Consider the following 22,680-nt stretch of genomic DNA (forward strand, 5'->3'; position numbering starts at 1 on the left):
ATGTCTATTCCCTCCGTGAGGGAAAGGTGTATCCGTCCAGGTCTCCACTATGTCACCAGGAAAGCGTGTGACATGAAGGAGATGATGAAGGGATATCTGTTGAGTGACTTAATGGTCAATTAAGACTTGGAGGTGCCACAGCTATAGCCCTGTGAGATCATGTGTGTAACCATAGTACTTCTGTGTTTGGAAGATGGATGGATGAATATTTGGGATGGTTAGATAAACAGATGAAAAACATATATATTGGTGATTGGATGCTTGGATGGATGGTAAAGGGATGGATAAACTGATGCATTAATTGTGAGTAAGTAGATGGAGTTAGACTGCTAACTAGATAAAATGAGACAGCTGCTAGAGTGGAGGTTTGGATGAATGAGTACAAATAAGAATAGTAAATAGACGGATGGAAAGAGGGATGGATGGATGACAGATTAATAAATGGGTAAATAGATATTGGTGGATAGCTGGATGTTAAGTAGGTAGGTGAATAAACAGATGGATGAATGAATGCCTAGATTTAGAAAAAGAGGGACGGATGGAAAACAGATGTACAACACAGTGAACGCTAATATAATTGAGTTAATAATAATGTGCAGTATTTGTTCTTCAATTGTAACCGATGTGTTACAAGATGTAAACAGCAGAGGAAACAAAGCAGGAGGGGAGTGAACACCTGGGAACTCTCTGAGCTTTCCAGCCACTTTTTCTATAAACCTAAAACTGCTCTAAAAAATGAAGTCTATTACTTTTTTTTTTAATAGATGTGGGGGCTTCCCTGGTGGTCCAGTGGTTAGGAGTCTGCCTGCCAATGCAGGGGACACGGGTTCAATCCTTGGTCTGGGAAAATCCCACATGCCATGGGGCAACTAAGCTGGTGTTCCACAACTACTGAGTCGGCGCTCGAGAGACCTCAAGATGAAACTGCTGAAGCCCAAACGCCACCACTGAAGGCCTAGTGCCTACAGCCCGTGCTCCAGAGAAGAGGCCCTGAATGAGGAGCCAAAGCACCGCAATGAAGAGCAGTCCCCACTTGCCCCAACCAGAGCAAGCCCACAGCCACGAGGACCACACAGTGAAAAACAGGCACGCCTTTAAAAATAAATGTGATATAATATTGTAAATCAACTATACTTGAATAAAATAAATAAAGCTGTAATGTATAAACAGATACATGCATGGACAAATAGATGGGTAATTGGATGGACAGATGGAGAGATGGCGTGTAGGTATATGGATGGAAAAGTGGAAGGATTAGCAAATGAACAGATGAAGGGAAGGAGGATAGATGGATGAATAATGGAATGGATGTACCCATACTGAGAGAAATTAAAACAGATAAATCGGGCTTCCCTGGTGGTCCAGTGGTTAAAAATTCGCCTGCCAACGCAGGGGATGCATGTTTGATCCCTGCAGGGAAGATCCCACATGGCGCAGAGCCACTAAGCTGGTGTGCCATAACTACTGAGCCTAAGCACTCTAGAGTCTGTACGCCGCAAAAAGAGAAGCCACCCCAGTGAGAAGCTGACGCACTGCAACTGGAGAGTAGGCCCTGCTTGCTACAACTAGAGAAAACCCACACTCAGCAATGCAGAACCAGCCCAGCCACAAATGAGTAAAAATTTAAAAAAGAAAACAGATAAATCAACAGATGACTGGGTAGAAATAAACAGATGGAATGTTTGAACAATGGCTGGATGAATAAATGGGTGGATAAACTAAACACACAGGTGGATAGCCAACATGGTGACTGGGGTTCGGGCAGGCTACCCCTAGCGGCCATACCCTCATCTTCCCCACAGCCCTGCAGGCACCCACACCTTCCACATATTCCATGACCATGCAGAGGTGGCGCCGGGTCTCGAACGAGCAGAACATCCCGACCACAAAGGGGTTCTCGGCAAACGTAAGGATGTCGCGCTCCACGAAGGCCTGCTGGATTTGGTTGCGCAGGATCAGGTTCTGCTTGTTGATCTTCTTCATCGCGAAGCGCTGCCTCGTTTCCCGGTGCCGCACCAGGTAGACGGCGCTGCAGGGGGAGAGAGCGAGGACCGGCCGTCACCTCCGAGACACCCGGCCTCCGCCGCCCTCCCCCCGCCAGAGCCCCGGGTGGCTCACCCGTAGGCACCATTGCTTATGAGCTTTATGGTCTCAAAGTCATTCTCTCCAGGCGGTTTCTTAGCCTTGGTGCTGCGGCCCTGCAGAGGAAAGATGGAGACCACGGCATCATCATCACCATCATGAGACTGAGACTCTTGGTATTCCACTTAACACATGGGGAAGTTGAGGCACAAAGTCGGTGAATGAGTCCTTCATCCAAATGCCACAATGAGGGAGTAACAAAGTCAGAACTTAAACCCAAGACTGGCTGACAGTGAAGTCATATAACAAACTTCTCTTCATTAGGAAAGAAGCCTACAAAATGGCTAATCATCCTAATATGTAACGAGCTCCCAGAAATCAACAATAACATTAACAACTGAAGAGAAAAAGTATGCAAGATATGTAAACTAGACTTAGAGCTGTTAACCATGTGAAAAAATGTTGAACATCACAAATAATGACAAATAGGCAAGCTAAAACTACTCCAAGATACCATTTTTCACACAGTAGATTGGCAGAAGAAATAATCCAAAAGCCTGGCACACTCTGTGGGTCAAGCTGTGCAGAAACAGATACTTCTATACCTTGCTGTTGGGAGTATAAATTGGTACTGCTGCTGCTGCTAAGTCGCTTCAGTCGTGTCCAACTCTGTGCGACCCCATAGACGGCAGCCCGCCAGGCTCCCAAGTCTCTGGGATTCTCCAGGCAAGAATACTGGAGTGGGTTGCCATTTCCTTCTCCAATGCATCAAAGTGAAAAGTGAAAGTGAAGTCGCTCACTTGTGTCTGACTCTTAGCGACCCCCTGGACTGCAGCCTACCAGGCTCTTCCATCCATGGGATTTGCCATGCAAGAGTACTGGAGTGGGGTAAATTGGTACAGTCTCAATTAAAGGTACTTGGTGTATATCAGAATTACAAATGCATGCTTCCTTTAATCCAGTAATTTTCACTTTAAAAAAGTTTTTTTACACTTTTGAATTCATGCTATAGATATGCTTTCACATGTGAAAAATGACACACAGGTGCAGGGGCTGGAACGGGGAGCTCTGCTTCCGGTGGCAGGGTCTGGGGAAAGGGCGTAGCTGCCACGTCAGGCCGCGAAAGTGGCAAGAAGAAGCAGTCTAAGAAGCAAGCCAAGGAGATGGAGGAGGAAGATAAGGCATTCAGGCAGAAGCAGAAGGAAGAGCAGAAGAAACTTGAGGAGCTAAAAGCAAAGGCCGCAAGGAAAGGCCCCCTGGCCACCGGTGGAACTAAGAAATCTGGCAAAAAGTAAGCTGTTCCTTGTGCCTGAGGCAACGATGATCCTTAGCTCCACTCCTGTTTAAACACCTGGATTCCCTGCCATAATATCTATTGCCACCTATAGCTAGAATGAAGTGTTGTCTTGGAACCTATTGTACATTTAAGAATAAATTTTTGTAAAAAAAAAAATGACAGACACATATTTTCTTACTCATTATAAGACTGGGAATAATCCATACATAGGAAATTGGTTAAATAAAATATGAGGGGATATAATATAAAGGAATATTTTATTACTATTTTGTTCTTGTTTTTGGCCATACTGTGTGGCACACAGGATCTTAGTTCCTGAACCAGGGATTGAACCCGTGCTCCCTGCGGTAGAAGCAGTGTTAACCACTGGACTGCCAGGGACGTCCTTTACCACTGTTTTTTCTTTCTTTTTTTTTAATGAAAAATATTTCTGTACACTTATTCAGAAAGTTCTCCAAAGTATTTTATTAAATGGGGGGAAAAAACAAGGAGCAATATTTACTGTATGATTTTATGTAAAAAGAGGGGCAAAATATATTTGAGGCAGTATGGGTATGGGGGACAAGAGTGGGTATAAGATTTTCTGCTGTATACCATTTTTGAAAATAATTTTTATTTTTTATAGGGACAAGAGATTTATTACATTAACAGTTCACAAAAAGATCTGTGAAGTTTAAAAATATTGAACTTCTATGTTCCTTAGAATGTAGCCCAAAAAAGTTTGATAGAAACATTGGCAGAACTACAAAGAGAAGTTACTCAAGACAAACTTAACACATCTCTCTCAGAAACTATCAAATCAACCTGGCAAGAAAAGAAAAATGAATAGGAAGATGGAAGATTTGAATCACTCAATTAACAAGTTTGGTTGAATGGCATTACAAAGGAGCCTACGAACAACAATTAAAGATAAATACCTTTTTAGAGTTTTAGACTTTTGAGTGATGTCATTCCATTACCTATTCAAAAAATTAAATGGCATATAATGGTATAATGAGATTTTTTAAAATACAGGACAGATGTATGTGTGTATGTATGTGAATTCATAGACATAATCTGAAACAAAGGACACAAACCCAAATGCTTTCAGGGACCAGGCATACCAGGTGACAGTCGGGTGACTGGGGTGTAGGTAACCCCATATCATAGGCCAGCCCACACTCAATGCCAGCTGGTTCCATCACAGTGTTGTTAGAACTTTTGATTCTTTTTAAAAAGACACAAACCCAGATTTTAATTTTAATCTTCTGACGTCTATATTTTGTTTCACACTTTTGAAAACACATGTATGGCCATTATGGTGGGTAACCTCCACCAGACATGTGGAACATCTACCAAAGTGTGGTTGGCCTGTGGGTGGAATTAAGTCATTTTCTTTGTGAGTTGTTAACACACGGAGACACTCAACCCATTCAAAAGTCCATACAGATTTCTTCAAGAAATTAAATATAGAGTTACCATGTGACCCAGAAATTCCACTCCTAGGTATATACCTAAAAGAACTGAGACAGTTACTCAAACAAATACTTGTACACAAATATTCATTGCAGCACTATTCACACAATAGCTAACAGATGTGGACCTAAAGGTCAGTGAACAATGGATAAGCAAAACATGGCATATATTATTCAGCCACGAAAAGAACGAAGCACTGATTCATCCATAGCATGGGTAAGCCTTGAAAACATTATGCCAGGCACCAAAGGCCACAGGGTGAATAATTCCGTTTATATGAAATATCCAGACCCAGCAAATCCATAGAGACAGAAAGATCTGGAAAGCAGATCAGTGGTTGCCAGGGGGTGTGGGGGAGGGAGGGGACGGAGAGAAACTGCTTCTTGGGTACAAGGTTTCCTTTTGGTATGATGAAAATGTTTAGGGGCTAGATGGTGGAAATGGCCTCACAATAAATAACAATGAATTGTTCATTTAAAACTTGTTTAAATGTATATTTTATGTTATGTGTATTTAATCATGAAAAGAAAACTGCCTGTGGAGGAAGAGCTATTATTAACCCATTTTACAGGTGGGGAAACTGAGGCTTAGAGCTGGGATCAAGAGATTCGCTCAGCCTGAGGGCAAAGAGGCAGGCGGCGAGCCCTGACCACAGGGCCGGACCAGCACATTGCCCATGGGGCCTCCGGGCCTCACCTCAGAAAGGTCGTCCTGCTCAGGTGTGTTAGAGCCGCCGCTGTCTTGCTCCTCCAGATGCACCACATCTAGGAGGGGAACAGGAGTGAGTCAAGGCCTGGGTCCCAGTCAGCTCACCCAGAGCCCCCCGCACGGACCAGTCAGCACCTGGAAAGGGGTCACGGGTGAGGCCCAGCTGGCGGATGATGTATCGGGGGATGTCTGTCTTGACAAGGTGGCCCTCCTTAGCATGGCCCTCAGCCGCCTCCAGCAAGTGGTAGAACTCCTCGGGGTTGAATTCCTAAGGCAAGGCAGGGTGAGTTCAGGGTGACCTCCAAGGGGTCCTAGCCAGCCCCCAACCCTAGCACCTCCTCCCCTGCTCATGCCCAGCCCCCTCACCAGGCATTCCAGCAGCCTGGCTGGACGTGAGATGATAATAAGCAGCTTCTTCACCAGCTGAGTGACGAAGGCCACCTCTAAGCTCTCGGAACGCTCATAGGCCTGGGATGTGGGCATAGTGCGGGAAGGGTTCACAGGTGCATTTCCTGGCCAGGCTCCTCTTCCATCCCCACAGGAAAGGACAGTACTGCTGCTACTGTCCCATATCACAGGTGAGAAAACTCAGGCCACATGGTAAAATCAGCATTATTGTTGTTATAGCAAACATGGTCCTAAAATGTTCAGTCATTCAATCTATCTTCAAAGCAATTCTACAATCCAGGCCAAGTTAAAAATCCCTCTGCCTAGCATCCTCTCTCCTCGGATCTCTCCACAGCTTCCTACTTCTCCTCTTTTAAGTCCCTGCTCAGCTATCAACTCCTCGTGGAAGCTTAACCTGACCCCCTCCAATTCAAAACTGCACCCTACCTACTGCTAGGACCCTCAATCGCCATTTCTCTACGCTCATGTTCTCATTTTCTATCAACAGGCCATATATTAATTTATCTATCCTGACCATCAAAGTCAATACTACAACCAGCGATTGAACCCAGCTGGGTTCCAGCAGTGAGCTTGGCGAGTTCTAACCGCTGGACTGCTAGGGAAGCCTCAGTAAAATTTAAATAAGGACAGGATCCCAGAGGGCTAAGCCAAGCCATACTGGAAACTGAATCAAAAGAAAAAATGTAGGGACATCCCCAGTGGGCCCAGGTTCAATCCCTGATTGGGGAACTAAGATCTCTCAAGCTGTGTGGTACAGCCAGAAAAAAAAAAAAAGGAAAAAGTGGGACAATCTTTATGTGTTTTTATGTTTTTCAAATGATTAATGGTTTTAATAAAAATACTATTGATTAGCTTGTTTCCATTAAAACCAGGAAAGTAAAATTATAGAAAATTTTGGTTTAATTATAAAATATTTAAACTTAACATTAAGTTTTAACATATTTTCTTTTCAATTTATTCAATCATTAATGTTCTAAAGGGGGGAAAAAAAATCACCTGCTTCATCCTACTCTCAGTAGGATGTCACCCAAGAAGGCAGCATTTGAGTAAAGAGCTGACAGAGGTGAGCAAAGTTAAATTCCTGCTTCCTGGGGGTGGGGTAGGGATAAATAGGGAGACTGGTACTGATGTGCTTTCTGTATACTAAGTCACTTCAGTCGTGTCCAGCTCTCTGCAACCCTGTGAACTGTAGCCCACCAGGATCCTCTGTCCATGGGAATCTCCAACCAAGAATGTTGGAATGGGTTGGCATGCCCTTCTCCATGGGATCCTCCCAACCCAGGGATAGAACTCAAGTCTCTTATGTCTGTTGCATCGGCAAGCAGGTTCTTTACCACTAGCGCCACTGGGGAAACCCCATATATAAAAGAGATAACTAATAAGAACCTACTGTAGAGCACAGGGAACTCTACTCAATACTCTGTAATGACCTATATGGGAAAAGAATCTAAGAGTGTATATATGTATATGCATAACGCATTCAACTTGCTGTACACCTTAAACTAACACAACATTGTAAATCAACTAGACTCCAATAAAAATTAATTAAAACAGTGGGGGAAAAAATGAAAGAAACTTTGGCCGAGCCACGCTGCCTGTGAGATCTTAATTCCCCGACCAGGGATCGAACCTGTGTCCCCTGCATTGGAAGCGGAGTGTTAACCACTGGACCGCCAGAGAAGTTTCAAGAAACTTAAATTATCAATAGTACTGTCAATATCACCTGTGATATTGTGAAAATCGTGGTATAACAATACAGTGATTTTGATAAAGGCAAAAGGTGCATTTTGTGGGAAAAAAAAAATAATTCCTACTTCCTCCATCAGATCTAGAGTCGGGATTCAGTCTTTCTCCTCCACGCTTCAGTCCTCGGCTCCACACCATCCACTTGGCACATGCTAGGCGCCCCGTGAATGGATGTGGCGTGAAGGAAAGGATAGGGACATTGGGCCAGATTTGGGGGTTCGGAGCCCGACGTGGGGTTGGCCCCTCGGGGTACTCACGTCCTGTAGCAGCTTCTCCAGGTTTTCCTGCAGTTCGTAGAAGTAGACGGTGGTAATGAGGCCGTCGCGGGACTTGGTCAGGCAGTCTCGAGCCAGCTCGATGATCTGGTGGTGGATGAAGCTGAGAACGCCGTCGGCCAGCGGCAACACGCTGTCAGGTTCGTAGGCGCGGGCGAAGTCGCGCAGCTTCTCTTCCATCTGCGCGGTGGCCTGGGGGAGGGAGGGAGGCAAGGCGGGGATGCCCGCGGGGGCTCGGCCCGGAGGTTGTTTCTGCCAAGAGCCTGCACGCCGCGGCGCCGGCCACCAGGGGGCGCGCGGAGCTAAGGTGAGCGAGGGCTCCGGCCGCCCCGCTTCCCTGCGGCCGCCCCCGGCCCCGCCTCACCTTCGGGAACCTCTCCTTGTAGACATGGTTCATCATCACGATTTCGTTGTCGTAGGAGGAGGGGGATCGCCCGGGACTGCGGAGAAAGAAGCCCATTGCGTCCAGCCCCTTCCCTCCCAAACTGCAGACGAGCGTCTCGCAGGGCACCAGCCTCCAGACCCACCAGGTTGTTCATGGAGGGGGAGGCAGACCCACCTGAGACTCCGCGAGCGAGGCCGCACGGCAGGAGAGCGGCGGCCGCCATCCTCGTCTGTGATGCTCTCGGTGCTGCCGAAATGTTTGGAGAGGAAATGGAGCTCGTCCACGGTGGGCTGGTAGGGCAGCTGGTGCAGACGCTCCTGGGAGGAGCAGGAAGACTGGGGGGAGGGGCAGGGCCGGGGTCAGGTCACCACGGTCCCCCCACACGGTCCCCCCACAGCTCGGGACCCTGGCCTGGGACTCCCGCGGCTGGCGGGCCACTGAGCAAGGCCAGAATCTGGACCTGGCTTATGATCCTTGGATCCCAAGGCTCAGCCTGGGATTCCTGGCGACAGACAGGGGAGCAGGGACACAGGCATGAGTGTGGCCCGAGAGAGCCTGTGAAAACCCAAGTCAAGTCACATACGCCTCCTCTGTTCAGAACTCTCCATGGCTCCCACCTTACCCCTGGTGAATGCCTAAGCCCTCTCCACAGCCCACAAGGTCTTGCAAGATCTAACCCTGTCTGCCACCACCTCCTCCCACTCTCGCCACCCCGCCCCCCACCCCACACACACACAGCCAACCTGCTCTGCTCCCGCTGCGCAGGCCTCCTTGACGGTCTTTGAACAAGCAAGGCACAGTCCTGCTTCCAGGCCTTTGCACTGACTGTTCCCTCTGTCTCTCCCACGTCTACTATGGATCACTCCTCCAAGTCTTCGCTTTAAAGTCACATTTTAGGCATCCTCCTCTGACCACACCCATCATTCTCTCTAGTTTCCCCACCTCCCTTCTTGCTGACTTCTTGTCTCCTGACTTACTACTGTATATCTTATGACTTATTTGCTATTACTTTCGGCTCCTCCAGAGCAGGAACTTGGTTCTGCTTAGTCCCTGGTCCGGGCATGGCATGCAGTTGGGGCAATCACAGACCCAGACATCAGTGGAGAAACACAAGGACAGACACCTGATTCTGCTGGCAGAATCATATATTTCCACATGACATCACTCACTTTCCTGCTTAAAACTCCCCATCCCATCATTACCTATTAAAATAATCTTCTCAGCGCATGACATAATCTATGACATGCGTGCCTATGTGCTAGGTCACTTCAGTCGTGTCTGACTCTTTGTGACCCTATGGACTGTAGCCACCTGGCTCCTCTGTCTTTGGGATTCTCCAGGCAAGAATACTGGAGTGGGTTGCTGTGCCCTCCTCCAGGGGATCTTCCTGTCCCAGGGATGAATTGCATCTCCAACACTGCAGGCAGATTCTTTATTGCCAAGCCTCTGGGGAAGCCCAATATTTGACATTCAGAATCATAATTTCAAATATTAATAGTTCAGACTAAAAAAACTTTCTCTGGCTTCCCACCACATTTAGAATAAAATCCACCTTGCCACCCAGGCTAAGAAGCCACAGCATGAATGTTGCTGCTTGTGTCACCTCCAACCTAAAGCTCCATTCACACAGGCTATTTTCAACTTCCCCAGTGTGTGAAGTTCTCTGTTGCTGCTAAGAGTTTGCACATGCTGTTCCCCCTTCCTGGAACACTCTTCCCTCCCTTCTTCCATCTGCCAAACCCCTGCTGATACCTTGTCTTGGCTTCAATGCCACCTCTTCCAGGAAACCTTCCTTGACCCTCCCTCCAGCGTAGTCAGGTGCCTCCCCTCTGCTGTCCTCACCTTGCCTTATGCTACCCTCATCACAGCTCTGCCCACTCCAGCATCCCAAGTTGTGAATGCCATCTTACATATCTGACTCCTCCCATGAGGGCTCTGTGAATCTTTGGGCCCTGGTCCAGCTTGTAGAGCCCCACCTGCCACATGAAAGTCATGTGAGAAATGTCTGCTGAGCATCATATCAATGTATAGACAAGCGAACCAGAGAGACAGGTCTGAAAGGAGGCAGATGGAGAGAGAGACTTTGCGTATTGCGGTGGATGAGCAAATGGTTCCAGGTGAAGGATGTGGCCTGGCCCTAGACAGCTGCGGACACTTGGCCAAGTGGCTTAACACGTGAGCCTTAATGTCATTTATCTGTAAACTGAGTCCACAGTGAGTAGGATCCCCGAAAAGATACATTGAAGGTGGAGAACAGGACCTTGGAAGAGAGTTGGAACATGAAGAGATGGACAGGTGACACCTTTGGAAAACTAGAGAAACCCAAAGCTCTTACTAAAGCCAGTCCAGTAGGCCCTCTGCAGCTCCCACCCACCGGCCCTGCCTGCCACACTCACCGAGACAGTGGAGCTGGGTGTGTTGGTGCCATAGCCAGACGAAGGGAGTGAAGCCAGAGACCAACGGCGTCCGTCCGCCCTGGAAACCAGCCAACTTGCTCAGAGGCTGCCAGGCCCCATCAGTCCCCCCACGCCTCAAGGTGTGAGAGAAGCCTCTGACCACGGCCAGGGTTGGGAGGATACATCTATGCTCTGAGATCCCTGAAGGCCCTCAGGGTTAAGGAGGTAAAGAGGAAATCTACCAGCCAGGCACCCAGGACCTGGAGCAAAGATCAGTCTCCTCTGCTCCTTCCCATGACCCTCATCCTCAAGCCAAACAAGCCCCCAAAGTAAAAAGTCCACTCAAGAAAATCATCCCAGAGGGACCCCAAAAGATGACCCCTAGAGGATTCCCTCTGAGAAAATTCTCAGAGGAAGATCATTTGAGTCTTTTCAGAGAAGAAAGTTCCCTTCCTCATAAGCACGTGCGCACTGACACGGGACCCCATAGACACGATCAGTCTTGTGGCCACTTCCAATCCTGTACTAGTACGGTTGAGTTCACACACTGAAAGTCACACACGTTCACACCACATGATTCTTCAGCATAGATACTCACAGGCGTTCACTAGCTTGTGTATGTGTGTGTGTGTGTGTGCGCGCACTAAGTCACTTCAGTCATGTCCAACTCTTTGCAGCCCCATGGGCTGTAGCCCGCCAGGCTCCTCTGTCCATGGGATTCTCTGGGCAAGAATACTGGAGTGGGTTGCCATTCTCTTCTCCAGGGGATCTTCCCGACCCAGGGATTGAATCTGGGTCTCCTGCACTGCAGGCAGATCTTTTACCATCTGAGCCACCAGGGCAGCCCCTCGCTGTCCCGTTTGTGGACCCAAATATCCCACGTTTCCAGGCTAACACACAATCACACGTGCAAAATGTGACATATACTCACAAAGACACAAACAGAAAGACCTGGTACTCACACTCTGACATATGCAGACACACTCCCCCACACACTCTAGCCTGTCACATTAACATGACACACATTGAAGACACCCTCACGCACTCAGTCACACCTTCAAATTCTCCCAGAGCTACACACTCATTCACACTCCCACACAAATTACACATTCACATGGAGTCACGCATGGAGGTACATGTCTCCTCAGCTATTCACACACACATTTACAACCCTACCAGTACACAGTCACACACGTTCACTCTCACACCCATGGATCCATGTGCAGGTGTGGGCTGCCTCATGTATTCATGACCTCACAAACACACACACATCCACATCAGCACACAGATCGCACCTTCACAGGGACACACACTCCCATGCACTGGACTCCTCTCCTCAGGCAGTGTCCTGGCTCAGCTCACCCTCCATGAAGGTGACCACATCCGGTCCAATATTGGAACCCTTTTCTGACTCCCCATTGCCCTCAGCTGAATTCCATGGTCGACGGGAAACCCCCACCCTCCCAAAGGAGCCACCCTTTGTCCCCACAGTCTCCTGTGGCTCCCCCCCACCACAACTGTCACCAGCCTTTGCAGTGATCTGTGTTGCCTGCCCAAACTCAACTCTGAGGGTACAGAAGGGATGCGGTTCACCCCATACCCCAGTTCCCAGAACACAGTAGCTGTTCAGACGTTTGTAGAATGAATAAATTTCGATGAAAAAAAGATCTGCAAAACACCCTGGTGAATCCTAAACGTTTCCCCCTCAAAAATCAAAGATTCTCTCTTCCTCTCCCGATTTTGCCAAAGCGCCTCAGAAAATTCATCTCAGGGACACTCCAGAAACCCACAGGACCTACGGGGGGAAATCTGAGATTCCTCCTCTTGGGTCTTCGGGGGCAATCCCCTAGGCGCCCTCCCCCACATCATGGACCTAGTCTTTCGATGGGTAGCAAGCAGTCTGAGCTTGCGCACTTCATCCCTGCTACCCTGTCCTGTTACTATGGGAACGCCTGGCCTGGAGAGCCAGGCTTGGGAGACTAAGACCCCAGGACCATAGCGCAAGCGCTTTCGCTCTGCGGCAATAGAAGCCCCACCCCTTCCCCATTCCGACCAGGCGACTGGCCCCGCCTTCTTGTGGTCCCGCCCCTAATACTGGGCGCCTGTTCCCGCCAGGACTTTGGGGGCACTCTGCCGGTCCCTCAGGCTCTGACTCAGAGGCAGTGATGAGGGGAACAGATGGTGGCCCAGACGGTGGCTGGGGAGGGTATGGCCAGGGTTCTGGGGCCCTGGGGAGAGGGACTCACCTTCGGGAAGAGGCAAAGGAGAAATGGGCTGGGGTGTTGGGGGAGAAGTTGCGGGGGCTGTCCAGGGGGCTGCTACCTGTAGCAGAAAGAGGGGGATCTTCAGGCCTGGCGTGGGAGGCAACCCCATCAGCCCTCCTGATCCTCAAAGCGGGTTCCAAACAGCAGCTTGTCTCCTCCCTAGTCTAATCTCAGCCGTGATGAGTGGGCCACTTCCCTTAGCTGTGGCCCCTCCCCCCAAAATGTTTCGGCTGCCAAGTCAGCCCAGCCCCTCCCCGGGTCGATCCCGCCTTTTTCTGGGGAGCCCCGCCCCTTAAGGATGGCTCCTCCTTTCTGCCCCATCCCCTTTCCAAACAAGCTCCTCCTGGGCCTCCGCACACAAACGCCCGTCCCTTTGCGGAACCGCCGAGCCCACACAGGATGGCCCCGCCCCTTGTCCAGTCCAGGTCCTGTGTCCAGACTCTGGGCCACCCTTCCTGTGGGTGGACACACTCCTCTCCTATGGCCCCGCCTCCGCTAGTCTGGCCGCAAACCCATCACCTGTCTTACCCAGGTGTCCTGGCAGAGGGGAGTGGGGTCGCGGCAGCGTGGGCGAAGTGCTGGTCAGGATGAGGCTTTTCCGGTTACTGGTGCGGCAGCTGCGGGGAAGGCGAGGCAGGGAGCCGGACCAGGCCGTAGCCCAGTGAATCTGAGGGTTCGACCCATCACCTTCCCATCTCAGATCCCTCCCACCTGTCTCCCAACCGAGTGGGTGCTCGAATGTGCCCCCAAAGGACTGCTCAGAGGAGGAGGCAGTGGGGGACTGTGTATGGGAGAGGATGCACATGTGATGTGTTGTTGGTGCAAGCCTCCTGGTGTGGACGGATCACGTGTGACCATGTATGGGGTGACAGTCATGCCCACGCGATGCCAATGGAGATTCTCGTGTCTCCGTGTCTTTGGGTCTTTGCGTGACATGTGCTGTGTGGATCCAGGCGTGGCACCGGCTGTGTGAGTTCAGCCCTGGAACCACTCGAGTGTGACATCATGTGTGACAGTCCTTGAGTTTATCTTGTGTGACGTGACCTGTGGCTTTGTGTGTCTGTCTGGCAGTCTGTCTAGCCACTTGTCCGTGACTAGATGTGCCACTGCGGGCTGTAAGTGTGCCTCATGCATGATTTCTGCTGCGTCTATACTTCTGTGTAGAGGTCTGAGTCTGTATGAGACACTGTCCTTGTGTCCGAGCGTGATACTCACCATGTGTGGCCACGTATGGCATCTATATGTGTGCGATACATTATATACCTCTATATGTGTGTGAGGTTAACATCCTGCGACACTGGGCACGTCTGAGCATGCCACCGTGTGTGACACAGATGAAAATGTGTGAAAACCTGTGGCACTGTGTGTGTCTCCGACTCTCTGGGTCATTCTGGCATCTGTGCGGCACAGCATGTGACATGCTTAGGTGATATTGTATATTGTGACATTGCACAGATGTCATTGCCACATATGTGTCTCTGTGCATCTCAGAGGGCACAGTGATGTGTGTGTGTATCACCACACAAGTGACGTCTTCCTGGGTGTACGCTGCACTGTGCCTGCAGATGTACTTGACTGCGTGATTTTGGGAGTGTCCCTGTGTGTCTGTGCATGCCTCTGACCTATGGCCGCTGTATGGCTGGGAACTGGCGGCGACTCCAGGGTGTATCTGGGACACTAGGGCTGTTGTGTGTGTATGTGTGTGTGACATCATGTCCTGCGTGAAGCTGTGTGTCACTATTTTTCATATGAGGCTGTGTTCTTTGGGAGGGGCGGTTGGGCTATAATAAAAGCCCCCCCTTTCATTCTGCACCTCAGGATCCCAGCTTCCAAAGAGGGACCCTTCAGCCCCTCCAACTCCCTTCACCCCCCGCCCAGAGCAGTGACTGAGCATATTTGCGCGGCCAGAGCACGCGGCATGGCGGTGGGGGGAGGCCAGGCTAGGGCTATTGTTCTGAGGGTGCTAAGCCCCCCACCCTCCCCTTCTTCCCCTACTTTCGCCCTCCGGCTGCGGGAGCCCGCAGCACCAGCAGACAAAGGCGCGGCAATCCCCCACCAGGCGCAGCCCCCTCCCCCTGCGGCGGTCCTTTCTAGCGTGCAGTTTCCCCCCCCCCCCAGTCTCGGCCCGCACTGCCCCCCATTTAGCCTCAACCCCGGCAGGAAGGCTCAGCGCGGGCACCTCTGGCGCAGCTGGACCGGGTGCAGCATCCCCGGCCCCGCCCTGCAGCAGCAGCAGGAGGGCGGCTTTGGGGGAAGGGCCGGGTCAGGGTCTGAGGGATCGGGGGTCTACCTCTTGGTCCGGCGGAACATACTGCCGCCAGGGAAGGAGGGCATCGAAAAATTGGAAAGCGCGATCCAGAGAGAGTCAGACATGACCCGGCGGCGGCGACATGGTGGCAGGTGCGGCAGCGGCAGCGGCGGCGCGGGGAGCAAGCGCGCGGGGCGGAGGCTGGAGCCGCAGCGGGCAGGGGAGGGCGGGGGAGGGGAAAGGCCTGCTGCCGCTGCCCGCCAGGAGGGGGCGCTGCTGGGCACCAGCGCGCCTGGCCCCGCCCGCGCGCGCGCCTGGCACCCCAACCCAAGCTGGAGAAAGGGCCATCAGCCCCGCGCATCTCTCCCCCAGGGCTCACCTGCTGCTTTTCCGGGGCAGGGGCAAATCTTTCTGGAAGGCAAAGGAGCAAAAGGATAGAGGTCAGCGAGGACCGACAGCCACTGCCCAAAAGCCCTGTCAGCCCCTTGGAGGGATAGAATTCGGGTGGGACAGGTCCTTCATCAACATCGTCACCAGCACCTCGGCCTTGGGTTGAGGGATGGGGTCCTGGGCAAAAAGTTCCAGGGTGACTCCTCTCCTGACCCCGAGAGACCAGCGCAGGAGCCTCATATAGGACTCCTGAGTTGGCGTCTCAATATGTATTTGTGCAAATGAAACAGGAGTCGTTATCTGAAAAACATTTCTTGAGCACCTACTGTATGGCAGACCTTGCAGCTAGGCACTGGGGACACAGCAGTACATGAGCCAAATGAAAATTTCTGCCCTTTGGGGACCAGTATTTAAAGGAGAGAAGCAGACAACATTAATGTAGAAGTGAATGAAATAATTTTAGACAGAAATAAATGTTATGAATAAAATTAAGCAAGGTGGAATTTCCCTGGTGTTCCAGTGGCTAAGACTCCACCCTCCCAATGCAGGGGGCCCAGGTTTCATCCCTGGCCAGAGAGAGCTAGATCCCATGTTCCACAACTAAGACCCGGTGCAGCCAAATAAAATAATTTTTATTTTATTTTTTTAGTTAAGCAAGGTGATGTGATGGGAAATGGCTAGGAGGGGAACATGAGGGCCAGAGGGCTGCTCTGTAGAGGTGACTTTTAAATTGGTTGCTGAAAAAATAAGTCAGTCATGGGAGGATCTGTGGAGAGAGCATTCCAAGTAGAGGCAGTTGCAAAGCCCTCGAGGCAGGAATAAACTTGGCATGCTCAAGCAGGAAAGGTTGAATGACTGGATGAGTGAATGACCCCTCCGCATCTCAGTAGCTCTACCCCACGCTCAACCAGATTCACAGAGTTGGGGTGGGGGTCATTAGCAGGGCTCAAAACTGAGATCTGACATGGAATCAGGGGGCTTCCCTGGTGGTCAGGTGGTTAAGGCTCCAGACTTCCACTGCAGGAGATGCGGGTTTAATCCCTGGTCGGGGAACTAAGATCCCACATGCCATGTGGTGGACAAAAAAAAAGGGAGGGGGAAATCAGGTGATGGCTGGGTAGTCTTTTTCAGTAATGGCAGTGATAAACATGATAACCATGGGTAGGTTTTAGCTCTGTCCACATTAGAAGACATTTGCATTCTGTTTGTCAAGCACACAGGAAGCCACCACTGGGACCAGAAATTAGAGATTTGGACCCTTTTCCGAGAGCACTGAAGAACAGAAGGGAGAAGCAACATCGTCTTCCAGCCAGTTCTGTGTCCACAGGCTATGGTGAATAGAAGGGACTGGGTAGGGCTGCAAGTAGAAAGATTCAGATGAGGGTTTCAAAACCTCTTTAGTGGGGACTCCAGCCAGGGATCTGCCTGGTGGCACAGACAGTAAAGAATCTGCCCACAGTGTGGGAGACCTGCTTTTGATCCCTAGGTCGGGAAGATACCCTGGAGAAGGGCACAGCAACCCACTCCAGTATTCCTGCCTGGAGAATCCCATGGACAGAGGAGTCTGGCGGGCTACAGTCCATAGGTCTCAAGGAGTCGAACGCAACTGAAGCCCACCAACCAGGGAGAATTGAGGAATGTTCTAGGATCTTTCTAGGATCTCTGATAGCAGAAAGTCCTGAGTTTGAATCCCAGCTTTACCACTTAAAACCTTGGCAAATGACCTTCCAATAGTTCATACCTTCTAGAGGATTCTGCAGATGATGCAGGTGCCTAGCACCTTAGTATGCTGCCTAGCACACATAGTAATTGCTCAGTAAATATTAGATCATAGGAACATTGTGGATGTATATGCTGTATGGCAGAAGATGAGCCAGAGGGACCTCGCAGTCCCAAGTACAGAGGACAGATGGATAGTTGGGGTCAAAGGGCGCACTGTCCAGATTGGTAGCTCTGCCATCCCGAGCCAGGGATGACCAAAATTCTGTACCAGATTTTCCTTCTGTCTTTGCAGAATTAGCTTGAATGAGCCGCCCCTTGGACCAGCCTTGCCAGGCAACTGCAATGGCCCAGTCAAAACCAAGATCTGGATTTTCTGGCCATGGAGTCCGGTACTCAAAACTCAGAGACACTGTGGCCTATGAGGGTGAGCCCCAGGGCTCTAGGTGCTCTAAGTGCTACCTAGAAAAGTTTTCGACTCTAGCCCCATCTGCTAAGCATCCCTAAACATTTTAGTGTCGAGGAAAGGGAAAATGTGGAGAGGCAGAGGATTTGGACCTTGGTGTCAGTGTAAATAGAGGCCACTTCCATCGCCAGTTACAGAACTGCTTTGCCCAGCGGATTCTGCATCTCCTTGGGATTAAAGAAAGGAGGGCCCTGCGGAAAGGGCATTTGAGCTTAGATTGCTGTACGATCCGAATTCACACGCGGGAAACTTGGGCGCTCCACAGTTGTGGGACAGCTCCTAAGGGGTTGCACCAATGTGTGAGAGTGTAGTCAGGCTGCACAGTGGTTTACCGTGCCAGAAGGGAAGCGGTTTGGGCAGGATCTCGGCGGAGTACCTCGGCCAAGACAAGCTTTGGGAAGGATAGTTGGGTGAATGGGAGGATCCCGGGATAGGGGCGTGGTCTTGCGGGGAGAACGAAATCCCGCGTGGCACTGAGCCAATGGGAGTCGGCGCCGACCCAGGGGGCGGAACACCCTAGGAAGGCTCCTCCCCTTTCCCCCTTTATTCCAGGACCCGAGGGCACGGACCATATCTGGCTGCCTCAGTACTTGTTCGGTCTTCGCGGCATCTCCCTTCCTTGTATTAGAACCCATTCTCCTAACCCAACCCAGGGATAAGAAGGGAATCAGAGGAAGACCTGAAGAGTCCATCTGGGCTGTGGTTAAAACTCAGGACTGGTTCCAGCATCATCCAGACGCCTGAGAAGTCCTTGCCCTCTGAAATGGCCCCTTCCAAAAGTGGAAGAGGGCCCTGGGTGAGGGTTTGAATTCTCTCCTCATCCCAAACTCCAGGCTAGGGATGCAGCCTGAGACTGGGCTCATTCTAGGCTTTACATAAACTCTTCCAGATTACCTAGCTCGGGGCTGTGCGTCAAGGAGACTCAGAAGAACCAGATGCCAGGCAGGCCTTAGGGTGAAGTTTTGATCAATTTTCACTCTGGAGTTAGTTTGGAGGCAACACCAAACCCCCATATTAACCCTTAAAAGTGCATGCTGCGGACCAAATAGAACCCTTCTCAACTTCAGAATCCCCACCCATCTAGGAGGTGGGAGTTCCCCACACTCCACAGCAAGCCTCAGTATCCCACTCCGTGCAGTGGACCCACATTTCCTGCGCCTGCGCAGCCTGGAGACCAACATCTAAGGCTGCAAGGAGCTAAAAATCGCTCCCGCCCACCCACAAGCTGGGCTGGGCTTGAGGATCGCGGAGTGGGGGCGGGGGTAGGGTAGTGTTGTAGTGAAGAGGGGTGGAATCAAGGGTGAGGAGGAAGACTGTCTAGATCCCTGTCCAATTAGGGCAGTAGGAAGAATCTCGGTGGCCAAGCAGGTGCGTGCAGGTCGTAGGGGGTCCCCATGACTCAGAAAGGGACTCCTAGGGTAATGAGGGGCGAGGCTGCAACACAAACATGTTTACCGCTGCTGCGGCGCCTGCAGCCCCGGGGGCCGCGAGCCCTGGGGCAATAACTTTGCCCTGCACCCCCTCACCCCGAGCCTGGCCGAGCACCAGGGCGAAGATCTCAGTCCCAGCCCCCTATCTCCTCTGAAGGGTCGGGCGCCCCTGGGCTACTCTCGAGGGGGAGCGCTAGGCTGCAGGCCCCTCCGTCAGATCCCTGGGTCCCCGGGCAGAGCCTGAGGGGCGGGGTCCCCAGCGCGGCGGGACGCGGCCACCTCGTTCCCCCCGGGTAGCTTCCCGAGGCCGTGGGAGGGGGTGCCTGGGCCCACCCCGGCGTCAAGTTCTCCCGCCTCCTGCCGGGCTCCGCCCCGGGGTGCCGACCCCTTCCCATCCACCCGGGGCCGCCGCATACCTGCAGCCTCCGGCGACGAATCAGGCCGGAATCGTCCATGGCGGCGGCGGCAGCGGCTTCGGCCCCCGGGAGGGAGGTGGGAGGCGGCGGTAGCGGCGGGAGGCGGGAGGCGGGAGGGAGTGAGAAGCCGCGGGGACCGCGGCGGCGGCGGCTGGGGCGGGGGGGGGGGGACCGGAGGGAGGTGGCGGGGGCGGAGCAAAGTGGGGCGGACCCGGCACCGTCACTGCGTCTGGGCGCCCGAGCCCGGCCTTGGCCGAGGCTGCCCGCGCAGGGGGAAAGGGGGTAAGCGTGGGGGAGGAGCCTCCAGATGCCCCCAGTGAAGTCAAGCTACCGTGAGACCCCCGTAAGGAAAGACGTGCCAGGGGAGAGACATGCTCGTGGGTAGGCTCCCAACGCAAGAAACACCCCAAGGGAGACAAGCTCACTAAGATACATTCCCTATGCAGACAACTCCCTCCCCGCAGTGATCCCCTCAGAGAGACACATTCCCACGGGGAGGTAGTCCCCGCAGGGAGGTCCTCTCCAATCAGGAACTCCTTTCACCCTGAGAATCATTTCTGAAACAGATGGTCTCTGAGAGGTGACACTTCCTTTCAAAAGCCCACCCTTCAAAGAAGAGACATTTCCGTAGAGAAGGATCCGCGCCAGGATATTTCACTTGGGGAGCCTGGTGAGGGTACCCTCAATGAAAGACCCCATAAAAGCCATAGTCTCTATGAGAAATTGCCCCTATCCACGAGACTTCATATCCCAAGGAGTCTCTTAGAGTGTATCTGCAGTGTATGAGACCTGTCCTCATAGGAGATGCCCCCTCAGGAAAACACTTACAGGCATATACGAACCCCCTTCCCAAGCAGAGACTCCTCGGGGAACCCTGCCGCCCCCTCCCCCAGCGATCCCCTCCCTCATCGTCGGGATTAAGAAGCCAGGCTAGGCTGGGCTGTATTTATAGGAACGATTAGCTGGTAGTTGGGAAGGGGGGCAGCGGGAGCGATTTTCACCACTCCCCCGCAGTGTTCCTACTGCTGAGGCCAAGCCAACAATGCTTCCCAGAGTTGGAGTGGAAGCCCCCACCCCCAACGTTGACATTGGAGGGCACGGCGGGGTGGCGGCTTCCCAAGGGTCTCAGCCCATAACCTTCTCGAAGGCCCTGGAGGGCGCGGTCACTGGGCCGGAGCGACCTCTGACAGTCAAAGGGAGCCACTTCGAAGTCTACTTCTTGGTGTTCCCCAGGCGCTTTTCTACTCATCTCTGCGCCTTTGCCTGAGTTGTCTTGATCTGTTTCTCTCTGTCTCTGTCGGCATGTTTGTGCTGCCATCTCGCCGAGTCTGTTCCTCGCACTCCTCTGTCCAAGGTCGGGACATTTCTTTTGCCCCGGATTCAGCCTGCAGCCTAGGGAACTCTCCGTGGTGCTGATCTGGAGCACTCCTGTCCGTCGTGCTGAAATATGAGCGCAGGGTTGGGGGCGAAGGTCAGGGGAAAGGAAGGGTTATCGGGAGGCACAGCTTAGAAGATGGACAGATATGACCCACGAACACCCTGGACTACCCCAAGATGGAGCGGGTGAGGGCTAAGTCCACTGGATACTGGTTGCTGAAGCCAACAGCGTGTACCCATGCAGCGCCCAGGAGACAGTGTCTCTTGATTCATTTATTCAACAGGTATTGAGCACCTACTGTGTGCAAAGAAGTGGTTTGGATTTTGGGAGTACATCCATAAAAGAGACAGACAAAAACTCTGCACTAGTCTGAGACGAAAGGGAGAGAGATTGTGGTAGTGGTCATTGCTCACAAAAACATGCACACTCTACGAGCACAGGCAAACACACACACACACACACACACTGCAAACTTACACATGAACATAAACATGCCAACGCATGTTCAACAAACAGACTCACATACACATACACCCATTCTGGAAACACTCCACAAAACATACATTCTACAAACACACACACATACAAACATATATGGAGCAAACACAGAAACACATATACAGACAAACTGACGTTCTGCAAACATACATCCAAACACGTACTTAGAAAACACAGACATACACACACTCAGCAATGCAGACACACACAACACATACAAACACAAGCATAGGCAGGCATATACACAACCATAATCCAAACCAAGGGAAGCTCAGCTGCACACTAAATACAGTATGCAAAATACAGACACATTATCCTCCCAGTACAAAACATGGACACGCATACACGTACTCATGAACTCACTGGAAGGTTGTTTTTCTTTCTTTCTTTTAGTTTTAGTTTATTTTGGAGGGCCGTTTTACTTGCTGGACACTGCCACTAAACTGTCAGCTCTACGAGGATTGAGATTTTCATGTCTTAGTCAAAACGTTGCATCCTCAGAAGCTGGTATACCATAAGTGCTCAATAAATGTTTGTTGAATGAATTGAGGGAATGTTTGTAGGGGACAAAAATTCACAGAAACTTCAGAGGGGTCATGCACACACACATTTTAGAGGGAGACACACACCATCTCCACACATGGTACCTTATTCACTCATCGTCAACATTCATAGTCAACAACTTTTATCCACCGACCTATTCACAGTATTTCTGCAGGATACCTACCCTCTTCCTACATCCCTCTCCCCAGCATTTATTACCTGACTCTTACTCAGCTGGATACACTAGGCTTGGAACATTTACAGACCTCCTTACCCAGATTTTGAACATACACACATACATGCACACAAACCCAAGAGATTTGCATAAGCATACCCTCACACAACAAACACATATAAACTCTCAGTACATACACACACACACACACATACACACACACACCCTCATCCAACACACACACACACTCTTCACACATACAGAGTTTAAGTCACAAGCTCTACGTAAAGACAAACACAAGGACATGTACACACCAGCCCCAGATCCTCTGGTCTTTGGTTCCCTGGAGCAGAGGGAGGGGTTAGGGAAAACCACTCCTCTGCATCAACCACGCCCCTTTC

General features: G+C 51.2%; 2 protein-coding genes across 5 annotated transcripts in view; one reads left to right on the forward strand and one right to left on the reverse strand.

Moving 5' to 3' along the window:
* Nucleotides 1-19,745, reverse strand: part of MAST1 (microtubule associated serine/threonine kinase 1) — a 29,066-nt gene extending 9,321 nt beyond the window's left edge. The window contains exons 1-13 of one of the 4 annotated variants that reach the window (XM_042249854.2): nt 19,686-19,745; nt 15,644-15,675; nt 13,545-13,633; nt 12,999-13,074; nt 10,753-10,831; nt 8,531-8,691; nt 8,336-8,411; nt 7,954-8,163; nt 5,909-6,010; nt 5,678-5,810; nt 5,531-5,598; nt 2,119-2,198; nt 1,821-2,029 (exon numbers count right to left, since the gene is read on the reverse strand). In XM_042249854.2, the coding sequence (XP_042105788.1) occupies nt 1,821-2,029; nt 2,119-2,198; nt 5,531-5,598; nt 5,678-5,810; nt 5,909-6,010; nt 7,954-8,163; nt 8,336-8,411; nt 8,531-8,691; nt 10,753-10,831; nt 12,999-13,074; nt 13,545-13,633; nt 15,644-15,675; nt 19,686-19,724 (1,354 nt within the window). In that variant the 5' untranslated portion in view covers nt 19,725-19,745. Of the gene's footprint in view, nt 1-1,820; nt 2,030-2,118; nt 2,199-5,530; nt 5,599-5,677; nt 5,811-5,908; nt 6,011-7,953; nt 8,164-8,335; nt 8,412-8,530; nt 8,692-9,099; nt 10,108-10,752; nt 10,832-12,998; nt 13,183-13,544; nt 13,634-15,306; nt 15,424-15,643; nt 15,676-19,685 lie in introns of those variants that run through there. The other 3 variants (XM_027969549.3, XM_042249855.1, XM_042249856.2) reach the window with 3 other exon arrangements.
* On the forward strand, nt 2,329-3,535 carry LOC114114751 (translation machinery-associated protein 7-like). Its single transcript, XM_042249424.1, has 2 exons — nt 2,329-2,336; nt 3,167-3,535. Exons 1-2 carry the CDS (start codon nt 2,329-2,331, stop codon nt 3,375-3,377), a joined length of 219 nt encoding a protein of 72 aa, XP_042105358.1. The 3' UTR covers nt 3,378-3,535.
* Nucleotides 19,746-22,680: the final 2,935 nt, after the last annotated feature.

This window comes from Ovis aries, chromosome 5 (assembly GCF_016772045.2).
Source record: "Ovis aries strain OAR_USU_Benz2616 breed Rambouillet chromosome 5, ARS-UI_Ramb_v3.0, whole genome shotgun sequence".
NCBI classification, from domain to species: domain Eukaryota; kingdom Metazoa; phylum Chordata; class Mammalia; order Artiodactyla; family Bovidae; genus Ovis; species Ovis aries.